We start from the raw sequence: 27,740 nt of genomic DNA, 5'->3' as shown, positions 1-27,740 counted from the left end.
GTTCTTACTATGTTTTATTAATTGAAGGATTTAGTATTAGTCCATTAATTCTCTCAACAAGCATACCTTGAGAATCTACTATATGTTTGGCATCCTGCTCAGTACTAGTAAAATAATGAAAAGTAAACTGTTCTGTCAACTTCCCTACCATTGAGACATTCACTGTGACCTGTAAGAAGCAAGCCTATATAAAGAAAAATAATTTTAGAAACTATTAAATCATCTCTAATAGAGATTTATATATAAGAGTCTTTGTGGGGTACATCAGAGGAAATGGGGTTGGACAGGGAGAGGGGATGGTTCATTGTAGACTTCAAAGAGGTATCATTTCAGCTAGATCTTGAAATATAATAGTAAGCAAAGCAAAATGCATGTACCCAAGGCATGGAGACACAGAAAGAATGCAGGATCAGAAAATAATTTGAATTTTGCTTAACCGTAATCTAGACTTCATTGGAAGCAGTAGTAAGAGCGCTCCAGAGGAAGCAGATCTGGAACCACATTCTAGCTAGATCTTTATGCCCTGCTGATAAATCTGAGTGTTATTCTTTGGGTAGAAAGGAGCCATTGAATGACCCCTTTTCCTATAAGACAAGAAGGAAAGCTGTAAGATCAAACACAGATATAGACGGGTTTGAAGTTAGAGGACTTGCTGAGGTTATTGAGGGGCTCTCATCCCTGTGGTCTCCATTTTTCAGTGAACAGTCACTCTGGCAGATAGGAAGAGAAACCAGCTAGAGATGAATGAATAGATTGCTGACCTGCAAAAGTCAGCTACACCCCTCCCAACCCCTTGGTCGTAGTTCTGGTTTTACAAAAGCAATTGTCTCTTAAACCATTTTTCAAAGTGGCTCTTATAGAACTTAAATAGGGCAGAGAAGCCACCTCTCCCCTCGCTGCGGAGATTTGCAGTGTCATAGTTAAAATTTCAGGTTCTAAGTTCAGGCAGATCCGGTTTAAAACCTTGTTGTTTTGAAGTAAGACCACTTACTGTGTGACATTGAGCATGTTGCCTATCTTTCTGAATCTCAAGCTCCGCATTATTCAAAACAGATATAATAAAACCTACCTTGCAAGGTCAACATGAGGAGTAAATGAGCTTTGTCAGATAAAGCATCTAGTCCAGGGCCTGTCACATCACTGGCTTCAGTAAATTGTAGCTGTTGTAGTTTTGAATTGTTGTTGACTTTTTTCTTTTTCTTTTTTCTGTCTGTTCTCCTTGAAGGGCATTCTCTTCTCCTCAGTGGAATGTATCAAGTCCTCACAGGACCTAGTAAAGCTCTATCTGCATGAATCAAATCGGATTTATAGAGATAAGATGGTGGAAGAAAAGGACTTTGATCTTTTTGATAAAATCCAGACAGAAGTGGTCAAAAAGATTTTTGATGTGAGTATTGCACTGATTTTTTTATATTTGAAAAATAATGATATGCAGATGATTACTCAAATAATAAAAGTGAGCCCATCAATTGAAAAAAAAAGTCAAAGATGAAGTACCAAAAAAAAAAAAAAAATCCATCATCATTTTTCCCTGGTAAAAAAGTGCCGGGACAAGAATAAGCACAAGTTAATCACAAAATCTCAGTGTTGAGAAGGTCCATGGAAGTCATTCTGATCCAACTTCCCAAGCAACACTAAGTATCCTCAGCTGCATTCTCCAGATTGTCCATCCCACGGGAAGCTCCAAGGCAGCCATACTGGAGCTGCTAATGCCTGGAAATTCGGGACATCTGGAACAATTTTAATTTTTTTAATTAAGATTTATTCACATACCATACAAGTATATAATCCATTGATCACATTGCCATCATATAGTTGTTCATTCATCACCCCGATCTATTTTTTTTAACGTTTTCCTTGTACCAGAAAAAAAGTGAAAGTGAGAATAAGAAGTTAAGAGTAGAAACAGAACACCCCGCCCTATGTTTCCTTTAGTTTTTTTGTTTTTTGTTTTTTGTTTTTTGCCCCCATTTTTCTACTCATCCATCCATACACTGGATAAAGGGGAGTGTGATCCACAAGGTTTTCACAACCACACTGTCACCCCTTGTAAGCTACATTGCTGTACTATCGTCTTCAAGATTCAAGGCTACTGGGCTGTAGTTTGATAGTTCCAGGTATTTACTACTAGCTATTCCAGTTCATTAAAACCTAAGAAGAGTTATCTATATTGTGTGTAAGAGTGCGCACCAGAGTGACCTCTAGACTCCATTTGGAATCTCTCAGCCACTGAAACTTTGTTTCATTTCATTTCACATCCCCCTTTTGGTCAAGAAGATGTTCTCACTCCCACTATGTGAAACAATTTTAAAAACTGGAAATTTATTCTAATAATGTTCTAAAATTTATTTCCTTGTCCACTGATCCTAGTTCTACATGACAGACTTTCAAATATCTATACCATTTATCTCATTCTTCACGAGTCTTCTCTTCTCCAGGCCCAATAGCCTCAGTCTTTGCAGCCCTTTCTGTCGTGGCTTCACTTCAAGCCCTGTCATCATCTTGATTGCTCTCCCTTCAGGTCCCCCTTTGAAACTGGTGCCTGACACTCACCACAGCCACCCAGCTGGGGTCTGACCCAAAGCAAAGCCATCCCTCCCCCGCTTTTCTTATATACCATAGTCTTCCAAAATGTGTCCTGCTTAACAGTTGTCCTAAAGGACACTCCTTGAAAAGAAAAGATATGTAATGCAGTAAGATGAGAAAATAGTTCAAACTATATCCCTCTGTTGGAAATTCACAGTGCATTTAGCATATCCATTTAGCACATTAAAGCCCTGAAAATCTTGAATAACCCTGATTAACATATCATTTCCCAAATGTATTAGACCCTAAAACTCTTTTCCCTGCATAAAACCTATTGATAATTTGAAGAACGAATGGTCCGTGGAATATGCCTTGGGAAGCGCTGACACATTAATAACAGTTTAAAATCATATTACATTTCTTAGTGTCAAAATTACCCCACAACCAACACTGACCCTCCTGGAGGGAGGATAGCCCCATGTTTTCCCCGACACATGCCACTTGAAACTCCTCTCTTGAACTTACAAATAGCAGAATTTTGTATATAAGTGGACAATGTCCTTGTCCTCACCTTGTTAGGTTTGGTCCCTTATTTTTCCCTGATGAGATCTTGGGTCTACCTCTGAAGATATTTGCAGTCCTTCTCTGCCTATGTGGCAGCCATTGGATATTTGGACAGCATTTTAAGTAACTTACTTCATTCTGCTCTACAGCAGTGACCAAGCATCCTGAAAGCTTCCATTCTTCCCATTTTTCATGTGTCCTAGTGTCCGGAACTTTCACATCTCAGATGCCCCCCTCTGATCATTATGGAACTTGCCAATTTATATTTTCATTGTAAGCTCTACAAATGAGACTTGATTGTCATCATAAATGAGTCTGAGCTATCAGTTTAGGATAACAGCAGTCAGTGTTTGGAATAGAGTTCCCTTCTGGATCTGTACACTAAGGATGCATTCTTTTGATCACAGACCCAGATATAATTCATACTGCCATTCTCCTTCCCTAAAAGCTTTGAAATGTCAGCTTCAAGCACCCTCAGCAGCACCAAATCTCAGTATTGGTATCAAGGAAAAGTTGACAGATTTCCACCAAAGAAGTCACACAATTCTGTTTCCACTGTTAAAAGCTTAAACTTATCTGATCTGTGGCCTTTGTGCGATACAGCATCACTATTAAATAAAAAAAAAACTTTGATTCACTGTGTGGGCTAGTTTTCTTTCTCCCTTCTACCTAGCATTGCTCTGATCACAAAACCCAAACTGTGTTGTTTTGTTCATCAAAGAGTGTTTGTAAATCATGATTTTCAGAACTGTGCTTTAGCTGTTCTGCAGCTGGATCATCAGCAGAAATCAGTTGCCATCAGAACTGAACCCAGTATGTTAGCCCATGGTCAAACGGTAAACATATTCTCATAGTTACTTTCCCACATGTTTCTAAGCTAGCCAGAATAGCTCTCCTGCATTACATTTGCATCTTATCCAAATAATTGAACATTTATTGTCACTATTTGGCAATGCCAAAAAAGAAGGTTAAGGATTTTCTATGGCCCAGAAACCACCTGCAAAATATAACAACACTTTGATATTTAAATGTTAATTATCTTTTCTTCTTATAAACAGGCAGCAGTTCCAGTTTCCCCATAAGTGTTATTGTCACCTCACTTCACGTAGGTTTGATGAGTCCTGTCCCATGGGCTTACAAGGCCAACCCTATGGTGACTTATGCCTTGCTCAATGTCACTGCTGATGAGTAGCTTGCTGGGGACCTCTTTTCTAGGTGGGTCCTTTAGCCTGAATGGCTGGTGGGATCAACTACTCATGCTGGTATAACTTCTTTTTTTGGACTTAACTCCTCTACAATCTTTCTTCTTATCTGAGGTCTTGGGTATTTAAGTTTTGACAAGTAAGAAGTTTCTTTCGGTTTCCTGTAACCTGAAATTTTTTAATTAGCTGCTTTTTCAATACTTAGAGTATACATTGGTAGTGAAGAGATATATACTCTGTATCTTTTAAGTTAATTGTGTTATACAAAGTATGTATTACACATGGTGAGTTTTGTCCTGTGGTCAAGATTTGACGTACAAGACCAAATTCTTATGGAAGTTTTATAAATAAGAGGTTCTACTGTAAACGCTTTAAGACAATCAGTGTCCCCATAAACAAACCGGTTACCTAACGATGACTGGCAGCACGTTCTTCAGAAACTAAGTCCTCTAGACCAGAGCCTGTGAAGTTGGGGCTGGCAGCCTATAGTGTGCAATCTCACAGCAAGCAGGAAAGGCTGTTTTGTGGCAGTGCTGTGACACCTGCTGGAAAGGATGTGGAGGCAGTGAAGCCATTGGGTCACAGTCTCCTTCACTCAACACCGGGAGCCCCCTCGTTAGGAAGATCCACTCATGTGTCCCCATCCACTCCTCTGCTCACAGATGGGCTGTCACTGGGCATGTGAGCAGTCCACTTCCCACCTTCCATTCCCAGCCTCAGCCCACAATGAATAATGATGACCATCTAAGGGTCATGGAGCTGGTAAAGGAAAGAATGCTTAGCATCCTCTTTATAAGGGCTTCTCAGAGGGAAAAAGCTTTAGAGGCAGCACCGCTAATTCACTTTCAAGGAGTGTGCAGAGAGAAAAAGTAAATCTGTTGTCCCCACTCTGCATGGAACTAGAACTGGGAGTCAGTAAGGGGGTCCCTTGTCTCTCTGTCTCCTGCCAGGATATTGAGGAGAGTGTGGAGCAGACCCAAAGCCTGAACGTATACTGCCACTTTGCAAACGGTATTGGCGAGCCCAGGTACATGCCTGTACGGTCGTGGGAACGTTTGACCCGGACGCTAGTGGAAGCCTTGGAGGCTCACAACGAAGTCAACACCGTGATGGACCTGGTTCTCTTTGAGGATGCCATACGCCACGTGTAAGCATGATTTTCTTCTTGCCTTTCCTTGGTTGCTTTTGCTTCTGAACTTCGGAGCTCTTATTTGGGTATTTAAGGATGCTTTCATAAAGCCAGGAAAGCAGCTGCTGTGTCAGCCATGAACGTCAAGATGGCTGCCAGCAAAGCTACAGGTGCAGCTTCTACCGCTGGCCCTAGGGGGCAGCAGAGAGTTGAACGCAGGTAGAACTGGACCTAGTTCCACTTCCGTCATTCACTACCCCTTGGCATGATCACAGGAGCATCACAGGAAGATCCGTTATCATAAAAGAGGCATCAGAGGAATTCAGGACCTCCATCCCTACCCTATAATAGTCCAAGGGGCAATTTTAAAATAAAAAGGTTGACGGGGGCTCTTCCCACATTTTTAAAAATCGGGGTGAAATTCACATAGCCTAAAATTCAGTGGTGTTTAATACATCCATAATGTTATGCAACCATCCACTGTTACTACTTCTAAAACATTTCCATGGCTGCAAAAGAAAACCCTGTACCCTATAAGAAGTTACTCCCGATTTCCACTTTCCCCAGCCCCTAACAACCACTAATCTGCTTTCTATCTCCATGGAGAAGGTTCCACCTTCTGAGATGCAAAGTAGGGGTAGGGCAGAGCAGAGAAGGAAGGAGTCTGTGAGCTCTTTTCCTGGCACCCACAGGTTCTCGCCAAGCTGAGAGCCTGTTTCACAGTGTAGCACTCATGCTCATTCTGATTTTATTGTCCTGCTGTTTGTTCTTGCCGTTTGGTTTCTCAATATTTTCTTTTGTTTGATTCCCCTACCCTTTCTATGGCTTTGCTGCTCTCTCTTTCTGCTGTTCATCTGCTCCCATGCTGAGCCTCAGTGCAGCACTGTTCAGCAGTTAATGGTGTGGACTCTGAAAGTGGGCCCGGACCCAAGTTCAAGTCCACATTCTACCATAGGTCAGTTGTGGGGGCTTGGGAAGGATACTTAACCTCTCAAAGCCTCAATGTCCTCATCTGGAAAAGGAGGATAAGAATGCCTCCTTTGTAGGGTTGTTGCTGTATATATGACATGCTTTGCACTTAATAAGCAGTGAATAAATTAGGGCCCTTTTTACTGCCTCCTTGCCTTAAAGCTACTATTTTGCTCTTCCCCTGACTTCCTTCACATTACAGATTCTTGTTCTGCTTTTTCTTAAAGCCTTCAGTCTTTTCCCCTGCTTTTGCTACAATCTTAATCCATCTTTTTCATGGCCTTTGTGTTTTTCACTCCCACATATATTTTCTGGCTCCTATTTTTTTTTTTTTTTCCTCTTAGAATCACTTAACAACTATTAACAAAAAGGAAACTTCGGGCGGTCATCCTTTGTGCCCAAGTATCCCATCAGTTATCGTGTGTATGTGTGTGTGCGTGTGTGTGTGTGTGAGTGTGTTTAGTGCCTGTGCCTTCCTCCAGCTGTGCTGTGGTGCATCTTCAGCTTTTGTTTTCAATCTCCAAGAAATTCAGTAATGGGCTTAACTGAAGCTGCCTTGGTTGTCTGTCCCAGGAGCCCTTTAGAATATTGATCTTCTTTTTAAATTTTGTAATTTAAATGCAGAGTCCTTTGCCCTCGTCAGAGTTGCTAATGAATCCCCAGCTGGAGTCTGGTGCTGACTGCTGCAGACTTAGCCATTCTTCTTTGGAAACTTCATCACTAAGGATGCATCTCCCATTTAGATATTGAGTAACACAGGCCATGCTAAGTAAGCCAAGCCCAGGCCTTCCGGGATAGAGCTGGGGGTTGGACAGTCCAGAAAGCCCATTTGTACTCCTCCTCCATTAATCCATTCCCACCTCACCTTTCCTGAATCAGAAGAGAGGGTCTGAACACCTTAGCACTGTAGTTTCTCCTTTCATCACTGTAGTCGGGCACCATCTAATGCAGACACAACGCAGATGACTGGCCCCTCGCACCTCGTATGATGAATGACTACACACATCTCCCCCAAAGGCAAAGCTGTGTGCAAAGGCAGGGCTTGTTCTGTTTGAATTGAACAAAAGTGTATTGGATTTCTTCAATGTGCTCGTACTGTAGAGAATACAAGATGAGTTTGCAGATCCGTCAGATGCCTAGGAACCATGGCTTAACAAGGGAGCAGGATAGTTATAAAGTACCACAATTAAACAATTAAAGTGAAGAAATAAAATCATAAGACAATCATAAATATAGGTCAATAAATAACTCCTGAATATTAAGGTAAATGAATTTTAACTGCATAAAACTTTGTCATAATGTACACGAAAATTTATGAATGTCTAAAACACCTTGAATAAAACTAAAAGGTAAAATGACAGATTTGGGGGAAATTTTGAAACATACAAAAAGGGGTCTTACAGATCTAGAAGAACACTTCTGAGGAAAGGAGGGCAATGGACATGAAAAGAGAATTTACAAAAGAAGAAATTTCTAATGATGAATAAAGATGAAAAATGTTCAAAGGTTGAGGCCAGATTCTCCTAAACACTGTTGGTGGGAGTTGTTGACTCACCTACACGTCTGCCAGGGCTTCTTTCCCAACAGCAAAGACTTCCAACAGGAGAGATGAGGCAGGGAGGACCCACACACATTTTGTTTATTTACACTAATGACCAAATTCTCTGTACCAGCAAGAAATTTTCAGTAATAAGAAAATTTGAAGCAAAGAAGCTCATTATGAGCCCTTTGGACCTCACAAGACTTCACAATTTGTTATCATGTCAAACCCCACCCCCAAAACTCCTCCGCTGCCCTTCCAAATTGGAGTTAGTTAGACCATAAATTGCTCCACTCCTAATTACCATTACTTAATTTGAATCTGGGGTTTCTGATTATATCTGTAGCACAAGACAGGGATGCAGGCTTGTAGCTTGTGAAATTCAAGCTCAGATATGTCCACTGCTCTCTTTGGTCAAACTTGAACTGAGTTCTGGATCTCCACATTCTTTTGGGCTCAAGGTCACCAGCACTGCTGTCTCTCTCCCCTTGCCTTCTCCATTTCTCTGCATTGGCTTGATAACTGTGTCACATATCCCCTAATTCACTCACTTAACACCCTCTAATTCAACTAACAAAATCTAATATATCCCCATCCTCCAAAATAATAGGTTTACCTTTTAATCAGTTCTACCTAAGGTTGAACCAAGTGGTGCAACCATTCTGGGGGGCAGTTTATCCGTAGTATAAAAAGCCATAAAAATTGTCATACTGTTTGACTCAGCAATTCTTTGAAGAACTTATCCTGGGATAACTAGAGATATGAACTAAAACACACACACATACACACACACACACACACTTATATAGCATTATTTGTAACTGGTAAATGTAGAAAACAACCAAAATATCCACAGCAGATTCTCGCGGACAAACATCTCATTGTATGCAATAGAATATCATTACACCTTTAAAAGCATCATTTAGCAAATTATTTAATGGCCTGGGGGAAAAGAATCACAGTAGATTGCTGAATGAAAAGGTTTCAAAATGCTGTATTCAGTATACAGTGTGAACCTGGTTTTTTAAATGTACAAGATATAAATAGTTTGAGATTTTAGATGTAATAGATTTATATACACACAAGCATATTTATAGACATAGAGGCTAGAAAAAAGCCTGGAAAGACATATACCTAATGTCAATAGTGTTTATGGTTAGATAGTAAGATTGCAGATTTTTTCTATATTTTACACATTTTCTACAATGATAGCCATTATTTTTATGACGAGAAAAGAAAAGGCAAAAGGGGTTATTTTTATAAAGAATATGGGTCCCTTACATAAGGTTTCTACATAGTGCTGGGTGGTTAAATTAAAAATGGAGAAGGGGCTGTGAACAATTGAGGAAGGTCTGGGGAGGGGGACGGGAGGCGTGGGTTGCTCTGAAGGGGTGATCTCAGCCCCGGGCAGAGCGAGGCCTGGGAATATTCCCCCAACACTGAGGAGGAAATACGAGTGCAGAGAGTGGTGGGAAGTAAGGCTGCGAGGGGACGACCCCGAAGGCAAGGCAGCCAGGCTCTTGCAAGCTGGCCATAAAAGTCTCCAAGGTCAACAGTAGCCAGGGAGGGTTCAAGGAGGGGGAGAAAGGAGGCACGGCCCTCCAGGGCTCTCCTTTCTCACTCTGCTGACTTTAATTTTGCTCTTCTCCTTTCCTACATGGGATGAGCCATTCTGTTGGCCGTCTAGCCTTCCTTGATTTTTTCTCTCTAATTGTAGCTTTTCTAATGTTCTCTTTTTCCTGTCCCCTCCTCTGAAAGTACACATAGGTGTGGTGACCTGTCGTGGGGAGGGGTGGCAGAGTGAGGCTTGTTCAGGGGGAAGAGGGAAGGTCACCCCAGTCCCCCACCCCTCCACCCTCACATGCCCCGTCCAGTCCCGCCTGACCACCACGGATTCTTCCCCTGGCACCTGCACCGTGGGCACTGGCCCACCGGATGCCCTGGCTTGAGACAGTTCAGTCCACTGGGGCAAAGAGGTGAGGCCACACTGGGGGGACATCTAATGAACGTCTCCCACAGCTCAGCCCAGGATTTGCCTCCAAGGAGGGCTGCTGTTCCCGCCCAGACCATTCCCACCTGCTCTTTATGGCAGCAAGTCTGATCAAAGTGACGTGCCCTGTGCTGCCTTCTCAGCTGCCACATCAATCGCATCTTGGAGTCCCCGCGGGGAAACGCTTTGCTGGTCGGTGTAGGCGGGAGCGGCAAGCAGAGCCTGACAAGGCTTGCAGCTTTCATCAGCTCCATGGATGTGTTCCAGATCACTCTGCGGAAGGGCTACCAAATCCCCGACTTCAAGGTAAGAAGGCTGGGCTGTTGGTGGGAGGAGACCCAGAGGCTCTCCAGCTGCCCTCAGCTCCCTCTCACCCTTCATTAGTCCTCTAGTTCCCCTGCCCAGAACCTCCGTGTAATAGTCCGTCCATTTTCTTCTTAGATTCCAGGCTGCTGACATGAGTGGCTCTTTTCTCATTAGATTCAGACTGAGAAGAGTGGCCTTTCCAATGTCTGCATTTGTAAGATCTCAGCTGCCCTGTTTACAGCTGCGGAACCTCAGCTCTCGCCCACATCAGGAACACATCTAAAGCAAATTCGGCACACAGCTCACTAGCAACTCTGTAGACTTAGGAGGAATTATGACAGTCTGCCAGAGTTTCGTGAGAAATTCATATTTTAAAGGATGAGTTCAGAAACCTCTGGCCCCTAGGGCCTTAAGTGACTTAACACACTCTAAATTGTCTCTTGGTTTCAGACATTAGTCACCAAAGAGCCACAATACGGCAATATGTGCTCAGGAAGGCAGAGAAAGGCATGACCTTCAAAGGTCACTTTGACCAGTCCCTCCCTTTTCTGTATGGCCACAGCAGAGTCACAGAAGGAGGTCATGATGTCCTTTCCATCAGGACACTGTCCTTGCTGTCCCCAGGCGAATTCCAGCCAGCACTATTCTAGATGCTAGATCCATTCACCTGTCCCCAAACTTTCTCAGCCAGTGATAGGAGAGGTAGACTCTGCCTGCTGCTCAGAAACCGCAGGCCAGCCTCGCAGACTGGCTGAACCGAAGATTATACACCAGGTTCACATGAGGTCAATCTGTAGCACTTCCAACGACAAGGCAACCCGGTGCATATGGGAATTATGCACTGGTAGTGCATAAGCCATGGGTTCTCAGCCTTGCAAGCACTGGATATCTTCAAACAGTCCAGATGTCTGCATTTCTCCCCCAGAGACTCTGATTTAACTATCTAGTCTAGCGAGTGGCCTGGCCATCAGGATTTTTCAAAGCTTCCCCCAAATGATTCTAATGAGAATTGAGAAACACTGTCTTAGATAATTGTGTACGTGTATAAAGTTGAGAACCACTGATCTAAAAGGGAGTTTAGTATTTTTAAAGAGGAATTATCTGGAAACAGAGGAAGCTGTGGTGTAAGGGAATGTGTGAGGCCTTTAGGGAAGGAGCTCTGAGTGGTGCAAGAGAGAGCAAGATAAGGGACTGATGGCTGCGCTTCGGGAGGGCGATGCAGCACAGGAGCCAAGATTAACAAAGCTGGATAAATTCAGCACTTAGCTTCCAGCATCTGAAGTTTCAAATGGATGTAACTTCCCAGCACGTGAGTGTGTGTGTGTGTGTGTGTGTGTGTGTGTGTGTGTGTGTTCCTGATATATTTCTTCAACGAAAGTCTTTTGCTGGAGCTAGTCATAAGAACACAAGGTACTTTCATCGTAAGATATATTCATCTCCCAAGCCTGTTGCACCAAGTACCTGACGCGTCTGTCAAGACCAAGAGCAATTTCTTGGCTTCTGGGGCAGGTCATTCACTTGTATGATGATGTAAGTAGACCACCCCTGTCTCTGGAAAGCTGTGACCTCTCTGCACAAAGCAGGGACTTTGGAAGCTAGTTTAGGAGTCACCCTGGTTGTATGAAGGAAAGATCATCATTGTCTAGCTTTATTTGCCCCTCTCCGTGGGCAGTGAGGTCTGGAAATAAGGCATATTTTCTTTCCTGCCAGTGCGAGACAGCACACTTCCTTCCCTCCCGCAGCTGTCCTGCTTTATTTCCCATTAATGTAGATAAGAAAGTGTTTCCATTATTAAGGAGTGGGTGGGGTCTCCCTTTCAAGGAGACTCGTCTCAGAGATTTCTGATACCGATACCGATTGCTTCCGCAGGTGGACTTGGCCAGCCTGTGCCTGAAAGCCGGGGTGAAGAATCTCAGCACAGTGTTCCTCATGACCGATGCCCAAGTGGTGGATGAGAGGTTCCTTGTGCTCATTAATGATCTCTTGGCATCTGGTAAAAAACCCTTTGTATTCAGAACCGCTAATATAATCTCCCTGGAGTCAGAGTCATTCTGACCTGATGAAGACTTGATCTAAGGTCAGAAGAGCTAGAAATGAGGGAGAAAACTGATGCCCTGAAGGACTGTTGGTATAAAGCCCTTCTCAGGCTTGGGGCTGGGCTTGCTGTCCTCGCTTTTATTCTCCCCTCACTGCTCAACAGACAATCATCTTGGGGCTCTATTAGTGCAACTAATTATGGGAAAGAGGAGCAGGTCAAAGGCCTGGTGATCTGCTGACCCCAGATTGAAGATGAGAGTCTCTTCCCACATCCAACACAGAGAGAAACTAAATTGCCTGCAGTATTCAGGTGTGTTGAGCATGGGAAGGAAGCAACATATGCCAAGGAATGTGCACACGCAGAGCTTACCCAATAAGACAATATTAGGTTACCAGTTAATTAAACCAAGGATTCAGAGTCTTAGGGAAGCAAAGTGGACACACAGGCCAGGAGCAGAAGCAGAGTATCTCAACATAGTTTTTCTTGGTTGCCAAAGACCTTGACAGGGGCTCTCAGTTGCCCTGGGACACTGTGCAGATAGATCTCAGCAAAAAGCTGAATTCTTGCTACTCTACTGTCCTTATTTATTTAGGGATTCAGAACTTATGTCAACCATTCTAAAATATATATATATTTATGCATATATGTATTTATACACATGCATATCCATACATATACATATATGTATACACAGTGCCTTCTAAGAAGGTAAGACAGTAGGGTGTGTACATACTTACAGAATTATATGTATGTGTGTATTTATTTCAGTTAAAGGGAGAATGTTTTCCTGACTGTTAACTCAATTCAGCATCTGCAAAACCACCTTCTCCTCTGGGTTAAGAAAACAAAATTAATGCATAGATGTTCCTGAACAAAATTTCTGCCTTCAGCTTTCCAGCATTTCAGAAAGCCCGTTTATGCTTTGGTATATAAAGTCCAACAACCAGAATACACTTTAATAAATAAAGTACATTTTCCCATGGTCTAAATATAGAATACATATTATATTTCAAGATGTCGTATATAATATATTTCATATATGATATATTTCAGAATTGCCCCTGCCATGTGATTCCCCAGGAACTTCACTCATTCAGAATCAGGGTCTGCTTCAAATTTTGTGCCACTGCACACTAGGCCATTTACTGTCACTTCCGTGAAGACCCGCGGGCCCACGGCTAGTGGAGTCTGCAAACAGCCTTTGGCTTGTTTCTGATGAGGGACCTCGTTCTTCAGTGTGCTGGCTCTTAGCATGACACTGCTTCCAAACTCGCATTTCTTCCCCTTGCCTGCTCTACTTCAGTTAGCTCATGTGTCCAGGAGTTTGCAAACTGACAGTAGTCCTTTTCTCATCTAATCCAATAGATTCTTCCTTCCGAAATGCTATTGTGTAACATCACACACACAGTATTTCACCTACAGCATTTCCTCACCTTTTTATTATTTTCTTCTAAGGAAATAGGAGAGGGGTCCAACTGCCCTCCCACCCTGAAGCCATGCCCTCAAGCCTAATTTATGAAATGATCAAAGAGGGGGAAACTTTTCTTCCAAAGATTTACAGCCTTGGGGATGCCAACTGTGTTGCCAGCCTCACCCTGAATCTCAATTGGTTCCAATCCAGGAAGGTCACCTTCACCCAATAAAATACCTGAGACACAGACAGTTTTATACTCGATCAAGTAAAATTGTGCTCCTCAATTAAGTATTCTTAATTTTTCATTTAGAAGACAACTTTTTTTTCAAATGCAGACTAATTTCTGAAACCCTGCCCAGTGAAAACTTAATGCAATAAGCTGTTACAGCATCACGGAGTTTCAAGCTCACAGTTCCCTCTTAAGGCTTCTACATAAAAACAAGATTTGCGGATACTTATTAAAATGGAGATACAGTTAACAGTAATACTTTCTTTTTTCTTCTAATCCCCTGCCCCCTTTTCTTAACCACTTCTACAGGGAGAATTAGAGCATATCTTAGTTCTGATTTTCCCCATCAAATTATTTCTGCCTAGCAAGTAACCGACTGCCAGCCCAGCCAAGGCTGCAATTCCTCAGAACCTCCCCCCAACACACACACCTTTAGTTTGTCAATTTTGTGAGATGATGTGATCACTCTACCCTTGGCTAACACAGTAGAGACTAGGAAGCTATACTTTGTCCTGCCTTGACATTAACTCATCCCTTCCTTGTTATCTAAAAGTCCTGTTGGGTTGGAGGTAAAGATAGAGTGTTCAGATTCCACTTATTCAACTCCCTTAGTGAGCCAATGTTCTCATGCTATAAGCCATCTGGTTTCCCCCAAGGCTAATTTAGTTTACTGTTTCATCCCTTGGTTTCCTGACACCTTTTCCAAAATCAAACCATGATGGCAAGGAGTCCTTGCGTGAATCCCACTTCCAACACCAACTAAAACGTTTCAGAACCCGTCTTTATGCCAACTGCATCTCAGGTGGATACAGATAGATAGAAATAGATCGTACATACTAAGTGAAAAATTGAATTAAGTTCTTGATTTAATTAGCAAAAGATGCATAATCTTAAAAGAAGTAAGGTGGCCAGCCAGGTCAGGAGCAGGGGGGCATATCTTTGAGTCACTTCCCTTGGTCTCCAGAATCCTTATGGAGGCCGTGTAACTGCTGGGGAAACTGTGCGTGAAATATAGGCACTTGCTTGGTCTGAGACTTCAATTCTTGCTTTTTGCTTATAGCCCTGTTTTAATAATTCCTGAAGAACATACATTGACCATGAAACCAGGGGTATTTATGAAATTCTTACAAAATTTGGACTCTCTGGTTCTTGAAGCAAACTCAGCATCAATAAATCCCCATCTTAATCCAAAGAAAGAAAGCAGAGTCATCTGTTATTTTCCTGGGACAGCAGACAGCCTCCAGCCTTCCAGCCTTCCAGAAGCCTCTTTTACTGCAGTACCCCTGCCAGTTATGCTAACCATCCAGGAATACCTAGTCCAGTCTAGATGTGGTGTCCCTTCCTCTCCTAACTACCAGATCTCATACTTCATTTCACTTTGGGATCTTTAGGACATTCCTTTTGCTTCTCAGATGGCTTAATCTTTTCTCTCCAAAATTAAGATTTCTCTTTCCTGGTACAGGCTGGGTCACAATATGTTTTCATGTAATCAACAAGCATTTATTAAGCTCTTTAGTTCAATCACTAGGTGCTGTGCTCAAAGATGAGTAACATACGGCTTCTGTGTGGACTAATGAGAGAATTTATAACCAGTTGAGTCCCCTCTCCTCTAAAGTCATATGCCTCCTTCTCTGAGCCAAAATTCTTTTTTATAGTTGGGCTAAAGCTCTTCCTGGTATGTAGAACATGAAAAGATTACCTGATCTTCCAGATGCTTTAGGATTAGATCCAGGACTGATATGTTAGGGATCCACACACATCGCAGGGGACTCCAGAGTCTGTGCTGTTCTCCTGTGAGCACCTGGAACTGGATTTTAAGATGGGCCATCTCTGCTGCTATATAAGCTGAATTCTGACCCAATTTCCCTGAAGGGAGAAAAGACAAAATGTGGGGCAAAAGAGCAGCCCTCAAGCATGCACCTGACCTCTTTAAAGTACTTGTTGGACTCAGTAGATCTGTCCACCAATTGCTTTCTCAAACTACGGACAGCAGAACTGAAACCAGTACCTGGATGGTTCTCCAGCAGCCATGCAGAGAGCCCAAAAGAGTAAGATGTTGAGTAATCAGCCTTGGGCAATGAGAAGAGGGCTGATTTCCTTTCCTTCTTGTGATACTACATCCTACACAAGATGTTCCAGACTCTGTGCCTCTGTGGATGGCTAACCTCTCTTCCACTGTCTATATTTAAGAGATAATCAGTTGCCACTGACTTTACCCTCTAACCACTTCTGAATTCATACCCTCTAACCTAATTCAGGCTTTTGTCGTCTTTTACCTGGAAAAATACAGACACTTTTAGTTCACCTCTCTATCTCCAAGGCAATTCCACTCCAATCCAGTCTTCTCATCCCCTCCAAAGGGCCTGTCTAATGTATAATCCCCTCTCCTTGAGTAGTTTCTCACTAGGTGCAGAATAAAGTCCAAGCTCCTTTCACCCTCCTTGCTAGCCTTACTTCCCCCGTTACAACCTAGTAAATCCTACCTCCTTGAGGTAACACACTCTGCTGTTTGCTGACCACCAAGCGTTGTCACACTGCTCCTTTTGAACCTCATCCCTTCTCCTTTGTCTGGATTAACTTGTCTCCATATTATAAATCTTATCTTGAGTGTTACTTTCCTAGGAAACCTTCACTGAGCTACCATAATCCCTAGGGGTGAGCCTTCTCCATGTTCTTATAGCACTCATTGGCTGCACATACCACAATTATATTGAAACAAGATTGCAAATCTATGTAAGGCAGAGACTGTGTTGTCTCTTCTTGGTTACTTTTTTATTATTAAATAACACAGAGATTCAGTAAAAGAATTAAATAGTGACCACCTAGCTTAGGAAATAAAATGACACTGATATAATTACAGTCCTCTGTAGGGACTGTGTCATTTTCATCATGTTGTATTGTCCAGTCTTTACATATCTCCTAGCCCATGATTGATGTCCAGGAGTATTTATTGAATTGAAGTGTATAATATCATGAGAATGAGGTGCCATCTCACATATTAGTTATTACTATTGGGTAATGTATACTAAGACATATATTTTGAGACATTTCCAGCCATGGAGGAGGAGATTATAGAAATAGCCACTGCACTCCCTTGTTTTTTCTCCCTTGAGACCAGGGGAATATATTTGAAAAACATCACAAAGTCCTTAAGCCAGAGTGTAGCTAACTGGTTCAAGGAACTCTGACCCTTAGCTTCATCCTTTTGATCACAAGCTCTAACTACCTGAACCGTGTTCAACTATCAGAGTCTCCTCCTCCCAAAAGCAGCTGCAGCCTCTGTGGAATCCCAGGGTAGCACACAGGGGGTGAAGAATAGTCTGGCTTGCAAAATATTAGGACATTTTACTGACTGCGTGAAGCCTGGAAGCACTCAGAGGAAGAAATAGGATTTCCCAAGTTTCGGACTCAGAAGGAAACTTTTCAAAAATTTAAATAGCCTCTGCCTCTGTGCACATTGCAAAATCCCTTCTGGCAGTTCAGTTTCCTGCTTTCCTGCTTTCCTGCTTTAATATGACAACTTACATCCCATAATAAGTGACAGGAACATTGTCAGGAGAAATTGGAGGAACAAATCTAAAAATGCAAACTTTCCTCCCAATTCAGAGGAGTTTATCCCCACCTCTTCCATCTGGTGACCTTCTTGGGATCTTGTAACCAACACCACTGTCTTAAGAACAGGGGCTCAGTCTCTAAATGGCATTACAATATCTTTGCACTAGGGTGTCCCATAAGTCAGGGTCAGCAAACTTCTCCTATAAAGGACCAGAGAGTGAGTATCTTAGGCTTTGTGAGCCACGCAATTACTCCATTCCACCATTGTAGTGAATGAGCATGGCTGTGTTCCAATAAGACTTTATGAATAATGAAATTTGACCTTCATATAATTTTCACCTTGTCATGAGATATTATGGTTTTAATTTTTCCCCCAACCATTAAATTATGTTAAAGCCATTCTTAGCTCACTGGCTGTACAAAAAGAGGCAGTGGGCCAGATTTAGTTTGCAGAGTATAGTTTGCCTCTTCAATATCCAGCATTTTAGAGATAAAACACCAGAAGGATATAAATACAAATCCAACATATTCAAATAAGGGAAAGGTGAAGAATGCATACTCTACTGTTACAAATGTTCTAAGGCCAAAGTGAATCCAAGTTCTCACTGGAGGACCCTAACATATTAATAGATAAAGACGTACAGATTATCATGGGGGCAAAGGAGAAAAGAATAAGACCACTGCAGGCAATCAGCTCTTTAAGGTGAGTGAGTATAGCTCATTCCAATTCCATTGAGAATTTCCCTTTTTAAAACTGCCCCAAACTCCTGAAACCCCAACACATGCTAAATGTCATTTCATTTTCCTAGCAGTGTTCTCTGACCCCTACTTTTATCAAAAGAAGTTGAAATGAGTTTTTCCATCAGTAAGACCTTGATTTTGACAAGTAACAGTGCAGAGTATTTTATATGCATCCTATTAAATAGCCTAAAGAATGGAAATTAAATCGTTTGTCCAATTAACGAAAGAAAGCAGATGATAGCTTTCATGTTTTTCTTTTTTCTTTTTTTTTTTTTTTTTTTTTTTTTGACCTTTTCCAATGATTAAACCTAATTAGCTTAAAACTCTTAGTGGATTCCTGGCTGGGTTAGTGTGGTCAAACTATGAAGGGCAGAAATTTGTTTGAAAGTTGGCATGAGTTTCGTCCAGATGTAGTTCAACATTTTCCCTGGAACCCTGATTAGTCACAGACCATTTTCCAAATTGTCCATTCTTGAGGGCCTCATCCAGGGCACAAGAAAGGAGGATGGGAGGGGTAGCCCAAATGACCTCTTCTAGCTCTGACATTTCTGAGACTCTAAGATGGTTGATTATGGAGGAAAGAAGCAGCGTATGGGTGTGGAGAATTTTGAAAAGAAGAACTTCTGTATGATTCCAGATCCAGAGAATCCCAATACCTTCCTAAGGACTGGGTCTGGAAGTGCGAAAGATACCACATACAAAAGGACAAATATTGGGTGATCATGCATATATGAATACAAGTTACCACGGGATTGGGGTTGGGGAATGGGGAGTTAACACTTAATTAGTAAAGAATTTCTGTTTGAGGTGATGGGAAAGTTTTGATAATGGATGGTGGTGATGGTGGCACAACATTGTGAATGTAATTAATTGTATACTTGAAAGTACGCCCATAAAATTTCTGATACCCATAAAATATCCTTGAGTGAACCACACTCACCTTTCACATCACGTCCAGTGTTTTCAAGTTTTTTAGCTATGCCAGGGCTTTCTTCATTCTTGCCTCTGTCAACCTCACCTCTCTCATAGAGAAAAACTTATGTTGTGTGATATGAGCCCCACAACTGCCTTACACCTCACAGTCTGTCTCCATTTCCTTGCACTTTTCTCCTTTCCTCCAATCTCACAGGAATTGCTACATTTCTCCTTTCCAAGGTCAACTCTCCCATTTGAGGTAGGAGCCCCCCCTTATTCCTAATTCAAAATTTTCCTCTATTCCATCTATTTCAATTCTTGACTCTCCCTCTTCTCTGCTTTTTTTTATTTCAACATAACCAAGTCTCTCCCTCCTAAAAATTTTTAAAATTAGCTTCCTTGGACCTGAATTGATAGTCGAACAACAGTCCCAGAACCTTTTGCCAGACAAAATTCTCAGAAGAATACAGTTCATTTTTTACATTCTCACCACCCATCCTTTCTTTTTTTCCCTTTATGTTTTCCTGTATTTCTTTATGAAATATTTTGGACGTACATAAAGCAATAAAATAAATACCCATGCAATTATAAACAGTGTTACAAAATAGAAACTTTTGGTGTGCAGTGCAAGAGTTTCTTTATGATATATACCAGAACTATGAAATTACTAGGTTTTCAGGTATTATAGGCATCTTCAACTTTACTGAAAAGTGTTAAACTGCTTACCAGAGTAATTGTATAAATTCCTATCTAGCTAACAGTGTATGAATTCCTGTTTCCTCCTCACCTCACCAACACTTGGTGTTATCTGACATATTAATTTTTTATAACAGCAATTGTAGGTCTACAGAAAAATCATGCAGGAAGTTCAGAGTTCCCAGGTATACCACCCCACCCCATCCCCCAGACACACGCACGCGCGCGCACACACACACACACACACACACACACACAGTTTTCCCTATTATTAACACTGCACTGGCACAGTGCCTTTGTTGCAACTGATGAACCAATATTACTATAATTATGTTATTAACTATGGTCTGTAGTTTACATCAGGGTTCACTGTGTTGTACAGTTCTTGGGGTTTTTTTAAGTTTTTTTTCTGGATATATATATAAATATATATATATATATATATATATCACATAAAATTTCCCATTTTAACCACTTTCAAGTATACAATTACATTCACAAGGTTGGGCCACTGTCACCACCATCCGTTATCAAAACTTTTCTATAACTCAAATAAAAATTCTTTACTAATTAAGCGTTATCTCCCCATTCCCCAACCCCACTCCTGCCTGTGGTAACTTGTATTCTAGTTTCCAACTCTATTAATTTGCATAATCACCTCATATGTGCATGATCGTACATGATTTGTCCTTTTTTATGTGGTTTCTTTCATTCAACATGATGTCTTAAAGGTTCATCCATGTTGTCACATGTATCAGAACTTCTTTCCTTTTTACAGCTGAATAATATACTGTTGTATGCACACACCACATTTTGTTTAGCCATTCACCTGTTGATGGACACTTGGGTTGCTTCCGCTTTTTGGCAGTTGACATATTAATTTTTGCCAATGGCTATGAAATGACATTTCCCTTTTTAACAGTGAAGTTGAACGTCTTTTCAAGTATTTATTGGCTATTCATGCTCCCCTTTTGTGGCTTGCCTAGTCATATAATTTGCCCTTTTTCTCTTTAGTTCTTTGTCTTTTTCTTATGGCTTTGTCATAGTTCTTTATGGATTATGGATACTTACCCTTTGTTCATTATATGGGTTGCAAATATCTTTTTGAAGTCTGTGTCTGACTTTTGTCATGCAGGTTTATTAATATTGTAAAAGTTAACAGTCTTTTTTATGGTTTGTGTTTCTATGTGCTCTGTTTCAGAAATCTTGTTGTATCCCAATGCCATAAAAATAATCTTCTGTAATTTATTTTTAAATTATTACTTTTTCTTTTCATATTTTTATCTAATCCACTCAGAATTTATTCTTGTATAGTGAACTAATTCTATTTTTTAATATTAATATTGAATTATCCTGGTATCACTTATCGATTAGTACATCCCTTGCCAGCTAAATTTATACATATGTTAACTGAAGGGTCTTGTGCTACCAACTGCTGACCCCAGGACAAGAGGGTGTCCGACACCCTGTTCTAGCCGTGAATGTACACATTCTCCTGCACTGGGTTGCTGTCTGTCTAGTTCTCCAGCAAAAGTGGCAGGATATGGCCTGAAAGCCAAAGGGCCTGTGTCCCAAGATGGAGAGATGAGGTCGAGGAAGGGAAGTGATGTCAGACCGCGTCATGCCGTAGTGGCCAAAGCTTCCCATCTGTGCTCCTTTTCTTCCCAGGAGAGATCCCAGATCTCTACTCTGATGACGAAGTTGAAAACATCATAAACAACGTGAGGAACGAAGTCAAGAGCCAGGGTCTGGTTGACAACAGAGAGAACTGCTGGAAGTTCTTTATAGATCGAGTCCGACGACAACTGAAGGTAAAGAAGGATCTACTACTTGGGGACGAGAGATGGTTGATGGGAGGCTCTACTGATATTTTGGACATGGCTGTCCTTATTAATTGTCTTGGGAGAGGGGTGGGGCACAGTGCTGGTCACAGCCCGTCTCAGCCTGGGCACCATTGCATGGATGTCCTTATCTGCTCTATGGGCAGTGGCCTCCCTCTCATAGCATGCAGTCCCAGCATTCTTGCTTTCTTGCGTAGAAAGGCTGGCTTTCCTTCAGAGATTTTGTCACTGCTGGATGTGCTTCTCCACATTGTAGGAGATAAAGAAGCCCAAGGCCATGTCCATCTCACTGATGAGTATTTCTCTGGTATCGTCCTGGTTTCCCCCTCCATTCTGATTTTCAGGTGACTCTCTGTTTCTCCCCGGTGGGAAACAAGCTGAGGGTCCGCAGCAGGAAGTTTCCTGCCATTGTGAACTGCACAGCCATCGACTGGTTCCATGAGTGGCCTCAGCAGGCGTTAGAGTCTGTCAGCCTCCGCTTCTTGCAGAACACAGAGAACATTGAGGTGAGAGGGAATAGACAACGCTCCTCAAGATTCTCCCCACCTCAGGGTACAAGGAATTCCATGTCCAGAAGTTCAGGATGAACACGCAGGCTTGCACAGACTTAGGTGTTGGAGCACACCATTCCACGTGGTGAAGCAACGAGGGAGTGGGAAGTCACCACAAATCTCCATGGTGATATCTTCTTTCATTTCCTTCTCTTTGATTTTAGCCCACAGTCAAGCAATCGATTAGCAAGTTCATGGCCTTTGTCCACACAAGTGTGAACCAAACATCCCAGTCTTATCTGAGCAACGAGCAACGCTACAACTACACAACTCCCAAATCCTTTCTGGAGTTCATCAGACTCTACCAGAGCTTGCTGCGCAGGAATGGGAAAGAGCTGAAGTCCAAAATGGAGCGGCTTGAGAATGGGCTGCTGAAGCTCCACGGTACCTCTGCCCAGGCGAGTGATTTCCTTGCAAGCCCTCTCCTGCCTGCAGGGGACTCAGGTGCAATGGGAGAGGCCCTTTTCCAGTGACCGTACCACAGTCAAGCTCACTATCCAGCTGAAACGCTGTCTGAAAGTCACTGTTGGTTTTCCGGAGGCCCCAGTGTCACCAGAAACAGTGGCCAAGGCTGAGGCTGAGCTCTCCTAGCAGGAGTGCACATCTCCAGCTGCAAGTCCCGTCTGCTCCCCTCCTTGATGCTGGAATCCCTGGAGCACCTCTTCTCTCTTCTTCTTTACCGTCTCCTCCTTTTTCTCTGCTTTCCTTTCCTCTCCAATTCACTTCCCTTCAATCCTCAGAATAAATGGTGGGAAGAAAGAATTTCAGGGTTAAACCTTAGCCAATTTTTTTTCTTATTCTATCATTTGCCAAAGAGTCACTGGGACCTAATTTCTTAAACAGATCTGTCTTGTTTCATGCACTTCCTCATGTATTCCCACGTGGTTTGGCCATCACAAGAAGGCTCCTGCCTTCCTGTCTTTGCTTTATTTTTTAACTTACTCTTCCAAATGAAACACATTTATTTCCAATAAATTACTTGTCTTCCCTTTAGAGTTGGGGACAACTCTAGCCTCAGCTCTGTCCCCTGCTCATGTCCCCGTAGATCATTGCTTCCCCCTTGATGGCCCCTTTCTGCTCTCTGTTCACCAACAGCACAGCCAGCCTCTGATTAAGAAGGTGAATTTTGTGCAGTTAAACTAAAATTGTGATCAACTTAATTCTGGATGTCGCATTTTCCTGTGGTTATCACAGCCTTTCATTTGCTGTCATTTGTGCAAAATTGGCCTTTGGAATAGTTGTTGGGCTTTATTCTTCTGACTTGTCCTTTCTCTCCTCTTTAGTTTCTTGGTTCACAGATGTAATGGATCTATAGAATTTTAGTTCATTCAGTGGGATGAAGTTAGTCCTTGCAATCTCCATACATAGTCTTTCTTCTCCTCAGGAGAATTTCCTCCTGATACATGGTTTTGTTACACTTGGTCCACTCTCTCCTGTAGGAGCCATGATTCACTGGATGGGTTCCCCATGTCCATATTTATAATGTTCTCCCTCATTGTTTCCATCCCTTTGGCCTTTTCTTTGCATTCTAGGAGAGCTTTTCAAGTTTATCCTCAAAACTACTAATTTAATATTGTGTAATGTTGTGTTCTGCTTCTTAGGTTTGCAATGAAGACTTTAATTATGCTGTCACGTTTTTAGTTTCCTAATAGCCTTCCCTTATCTCATTCCTTAACCTTTTCCACACTTCCTATTGCTTTTTAATTTCAGCCTATTTTTCTGCAACTATTTCTCTCTCTCTCTCTCTCTCTCTCTCTCTCCCTCTCTCTCTCTCTCTCTCTCTCACACACACACACACACACACACACACACACAAGCATTCTACTGATGATGCCAAACAGCTTCCTTAGTGTTTTCTTGGTCCTGCAATAGATCATTTTCACAGCTGTGCACTTTTTCTTGGTCTTCTAGATGCTATTCCTTTCCTTGTTCTGTATTTTTTACAAAGCCCTTATTTTTCTTTCTTTATTTACCTAACTCAGGCAAGATGACATCTGTTCAGACTCAGTGTTTATCAACACATGGGTTGTGTAAATTAGCTGTGTGATGGGCAGACTGTCTTTTTTCTTTTTTTTTTTTTTTTTTTTTTTTTTTTGGAGCAACAGTTACAGGCAGATTGAGGAACACGGATCCCAGTCGGGGTTCTTGCAGTTCACCTGGTGGACACCTTTGTTCTACATAGGTAGCACCTTCTCTCTCAATCACTTTCTGATTCTCTCAATTTCTGAACTTGTAGAAAACAACATAAAATATGATCCCAGGATGCATTGCTACTAGATTTTTTTAAAACACCTCCCCTCTCTTCCTCCTTTCTCTCTCAGTCTACACTGCTCTCAGAACCTTCAACATCCTCAGCACCTCGCACTCTACTCCTGCCCACTTGTCTTCTGGGAATTGCTGATCAGTCTGTGTAGAGGATGGTTGCCAGAGAGCAATGGATGGGGAAAATACTCTGACCCCCCCCCCACAAAGTAGCACCCAGTTTTCTGTTATGCATCAACCCTGGGTCTTTGAGTAGACAGTGAGGAAAGCACAAATTTCTGTTTTCATAGTTGAGGTGATTTCTATTTAACAAGGAGAAACCTGGTTATACCATTAGGTGAATCCAATTCTCTCTGCATATGGTTAGTAGATAATCCTCCCAAATCACGTTCATCATCTTAAACCACCAAAAGCCATCTCCCCCTTCTGTATTCTCTACTTCAATGAATGATTTGTCCATCTACCCAGTTACCTAAGCCAGAAACTGGGGGATTATCCAAGATTCTTCCCCTTCCCTCACTTCCCACATTTAAGGGTTAACAGGCTCTATGACTTTTCTAAGTATCTCTCTCATCTGTCCCTTCTTGCTGTATCCCCACTGTCACTGCCTTGATTTGGACACTGCTTACCTGGATTAGTTAAATGAATTGAACTCCTGAATTCTCTCACCCAAACTTCCTGCATCATCTGGTCAGGCCAAAATCCTTGGGGTCATCCTTGACTCTTCTCACTCATCTTTTTGTCTCATACCCTACACCTAATCCATCAGAAAATAGCATTGCCTCTAACTTCAGAATATACCCAGAATCCCACATGTCTCACCCCTTCACTGCTACTGGCCCAGTCTGAGCTGTGGACATATTTTGCCTAGATAGCTACAACATCCTCATAACTATAGTCTAACATCTACCGAGTAGCCAGAGTGATCGGTTTAAAGCATGACTCTGATCACATCACTCTTGCTCAAAACCCTGCAAGGCCCCCATTTCACTCATTATGGTGGCTTCCAAGGCCCTGCCCCAGCTCTGCCCTGCTAACTCCTGATTCCGTCTCCTACTGGCCTGCTTCTGGGACATTCTTTTGTGCTGCTTCCTTGCAGTTTCCTCAAGTACTCTAGGTCTTGGCACTGGCCGTTCCCCTACCTGGAACATCCTTCCCTCAATAACCTCCAGGACTCACTCCCTTGCCTCCTTCAATTCTTAGCTCAAATGTCACCTTTCAGTGACTCCTACCCTGGTGACCCTATTTTAAATTGTGACCCCTCCCCACGACTGCTGATGCCCTTATTCTGCTTGTCTTTTTCTCATAGGATTTACCCCCCTAACAATCTATATACTTTGTTATGCTTATTTTTTTTTATTGTATATCTCTATCTGGTAGGATACAATCTCCATAAGAACAGGGATCTTTGTCCATTTTGTTCACTGATGTATCCCAAGTGCCTAAAACAATGCCTGGTCAGAGTAGGTGCTCATCAGATATTTGTCAAATGAATGAATGAATGAGGAGCATTTACTTAGTCTCCTGACTATTTTCTGGGAGCACTCTAGACCAGTGCCATCCAATAGAAATATAATACAAGTCACATATATAATTTTAAATGTCCTAGTAACCATATTTTGAAAAGTAAAACAAGTGTAGTTTGATAATATATTTTGTTATTTTATTTAATATATCCAAAATATTATCATTTCAACATATAATCAATCTAAAATATTATCAGTGAACTAATTTACAGTTTTGCCCCAAATCTTCAAAAGCCAGTGTGTATGTTGCACTTATAACACATCTCAGTTGGGACAAGCCATATTATAAGTGCTCAGAACCACACGGGGCTACTGACTACCGTGTCAGCTCCCAGCCCAGCTCTGGACCAATCTCTGTCCTGATCCTGGAGTCATCAACCATAAGTCTGATTATTCTCTTTTGGTAGACCTTAATGATTTAGATTTCACAGTTCAGATCCCCTGACCTCTTACAGAAACCTTTTAATTCCACCCCCACATATTGTTCCAGCCTCTTCTTCCTCCATTCTACTACATCATACCCTAAAGTCCGTCAGCACTGCCTTCCTGTAGTTCCCTCAAATTCCATGACTCTCTCTTTACAGGTGTCCCCAACTTGTCACAGTCAAGACCTAAACAATTTCCTCCTCTCCTCTAGAAGCCCTTCCTAGGCTCTAAGCAGTTGTGCATTCCCTTGTCTGTGGTTCCCTCCTTGAATTATGTTTCTTCTCTTGTATATATCATACTATACTGTTATTAGTCATTCATGGGCAAAGACCAAGATTTATTTATCTTTTATCTCCGGGAATGGCATTTAGTAGGTGGATGAATGAATGGTGGGTAGATGATAAATGAATAAGCACATAAACAAGTTCCACTCCATGCTTGGGGTGGGAGTACAGGATGGCTGTTGGCAATACTGTGCAAGGTGTGTATTCTATAACCACTTATTGATGGTTATAATGGTGATATTTCTTGTAAAAATGGTATCTGGGGTTCCTAACTCCGGTATAAATCCTTCATCTGAAGTTCTTACCTTGGTAGAAAAGCACTGGAACATACCATCATGGTCTTGGTATAAGAGAAATGAGTTGAATTATATTGTGTCAGTATCCTATGAGCCAACTGTGACACGGTTTTCCATGCCCATAATCTAGTGGGAGAAGGCTAAATGGACATCGCAGCTCTGGCTCAAACAGAATCCAGATTTGTTTGGAAACAGTAGTTGTATTAAAAGTAGTAATGGATAATGGTTTGGTTCCCGAGGTCTCTGGCACTCTGGGAAGAAAGTCCTGGAAGCCTGTATTCTCTCTTTAACATCATGTGCCTGGCATTGAAGAAGGGAAGGCCTCCCACCTGCACCTGTCATCACCCCTCTCAGGGCACCCCCCATTTACCACACGTGGTCAATGTTCACGGAACTGGCAGGACTGAGGGGCAGGGTCTCTTCAGAGTTTGCTGCACTCTCCCCCTTCATCTCCCTATCCAAGTTGAGGTGCATCTAAATGAAAGAGATCCAAAATGTGGCTCCGATGCTTTGAATAAAGGAAAAGGAGAAGGGAGCAGGTTCAAAGTAACCCATTTCAATTTCCTGTTCCATTGCAGAAGAGTTATGTCCTCTTGGTAGCTTTGTGGGGAGCAGCCTGATTGGGACTGGAGGGTGACCCTGAGGTCACCCTGTGTCCCAGATTAAGAGCTATAAAGGTCCTATTTAAAGTGCTGGTGATGATTTACCTTGGGCCTAAGGTCATAAGCCATATCTGCAAT

At 42.1% G+C, this 27,740-nt stretch overlaps 1 protein-coding gene across 9 annotated transcripts in view; it reads left to right on the top strand.

Moving 5' to 3' along the window:
* DNAH9 (dynein axonemal heavy chain 9) overlaps nucleotides 1-27,740 on the top strand; it is a 322,619-nt gene that overhangs the window by 174,978 nt on the left and 119,901 nt on the right. For 7 of the 9 annotated variants that reach the window (XR_005212602.1, XM_037808448.1, XM_037808449.1 and 4 more), the window contains 7 exons: nucleotides 1,226-1,387; nucleotides 5,243-5,439; nucleotides 10,064-10,226; nucleotides 12,096-12,219; nucleotides 21,483-21,625; nucleotides 22,000-22,161; nucleotides 22,371-22,604. Coding sequence is in view for 8 of the 9 variants with exons in the window: in XM_037808448.1 (XP_037664376.1) it covers nucleotides 1,226-1,387; nucleotides 5,243-5,439; nucleotides 10,064-10,226; nucleotides 12,096-12,219; nucleotides 21,483-21,625; nucleotides 22,000-22,161; nucleotides 22,371-22,604 (1,185 nt within the window). In the remaining variant the exon portion in view is untranslated. Of the gene's footprint in view, nucleotides 1-1,225; nucleotides 1,388-5,242; nucleotides 5,440-10,063; nucleotides 10,227-12,095; nucleotides 12,220-12,257; nucleotides 12,574-21,482; nucleotides 21,626-21,999; nucleotides 22,162-22,370; nucleotides 22,605-27,740 lie in introns of those variants that run through there. The other 2 variants (XM_037808450.1, XM_037808454.1) reach the window with 2 other exon arrangements.

This window comes from Choloepus didactylus, chromosome 18, assembly GCF_015220235.1.
Source record: "Choloepus didactylus isolate mChoDid1 chromosome 18, mChoDid1.pri, whole genome shotgun sequence".
Taxonomy (NCBI): domain Eukaryota; kingdom Metazoa; phylum Chordata; class Mammalia; order Pilosa; family Megalonychidae; genus Choloepus; species Choloepus didactylus.
This window is presented reverse-complemented; position numbering and strand designations above follow the sequence as displayed.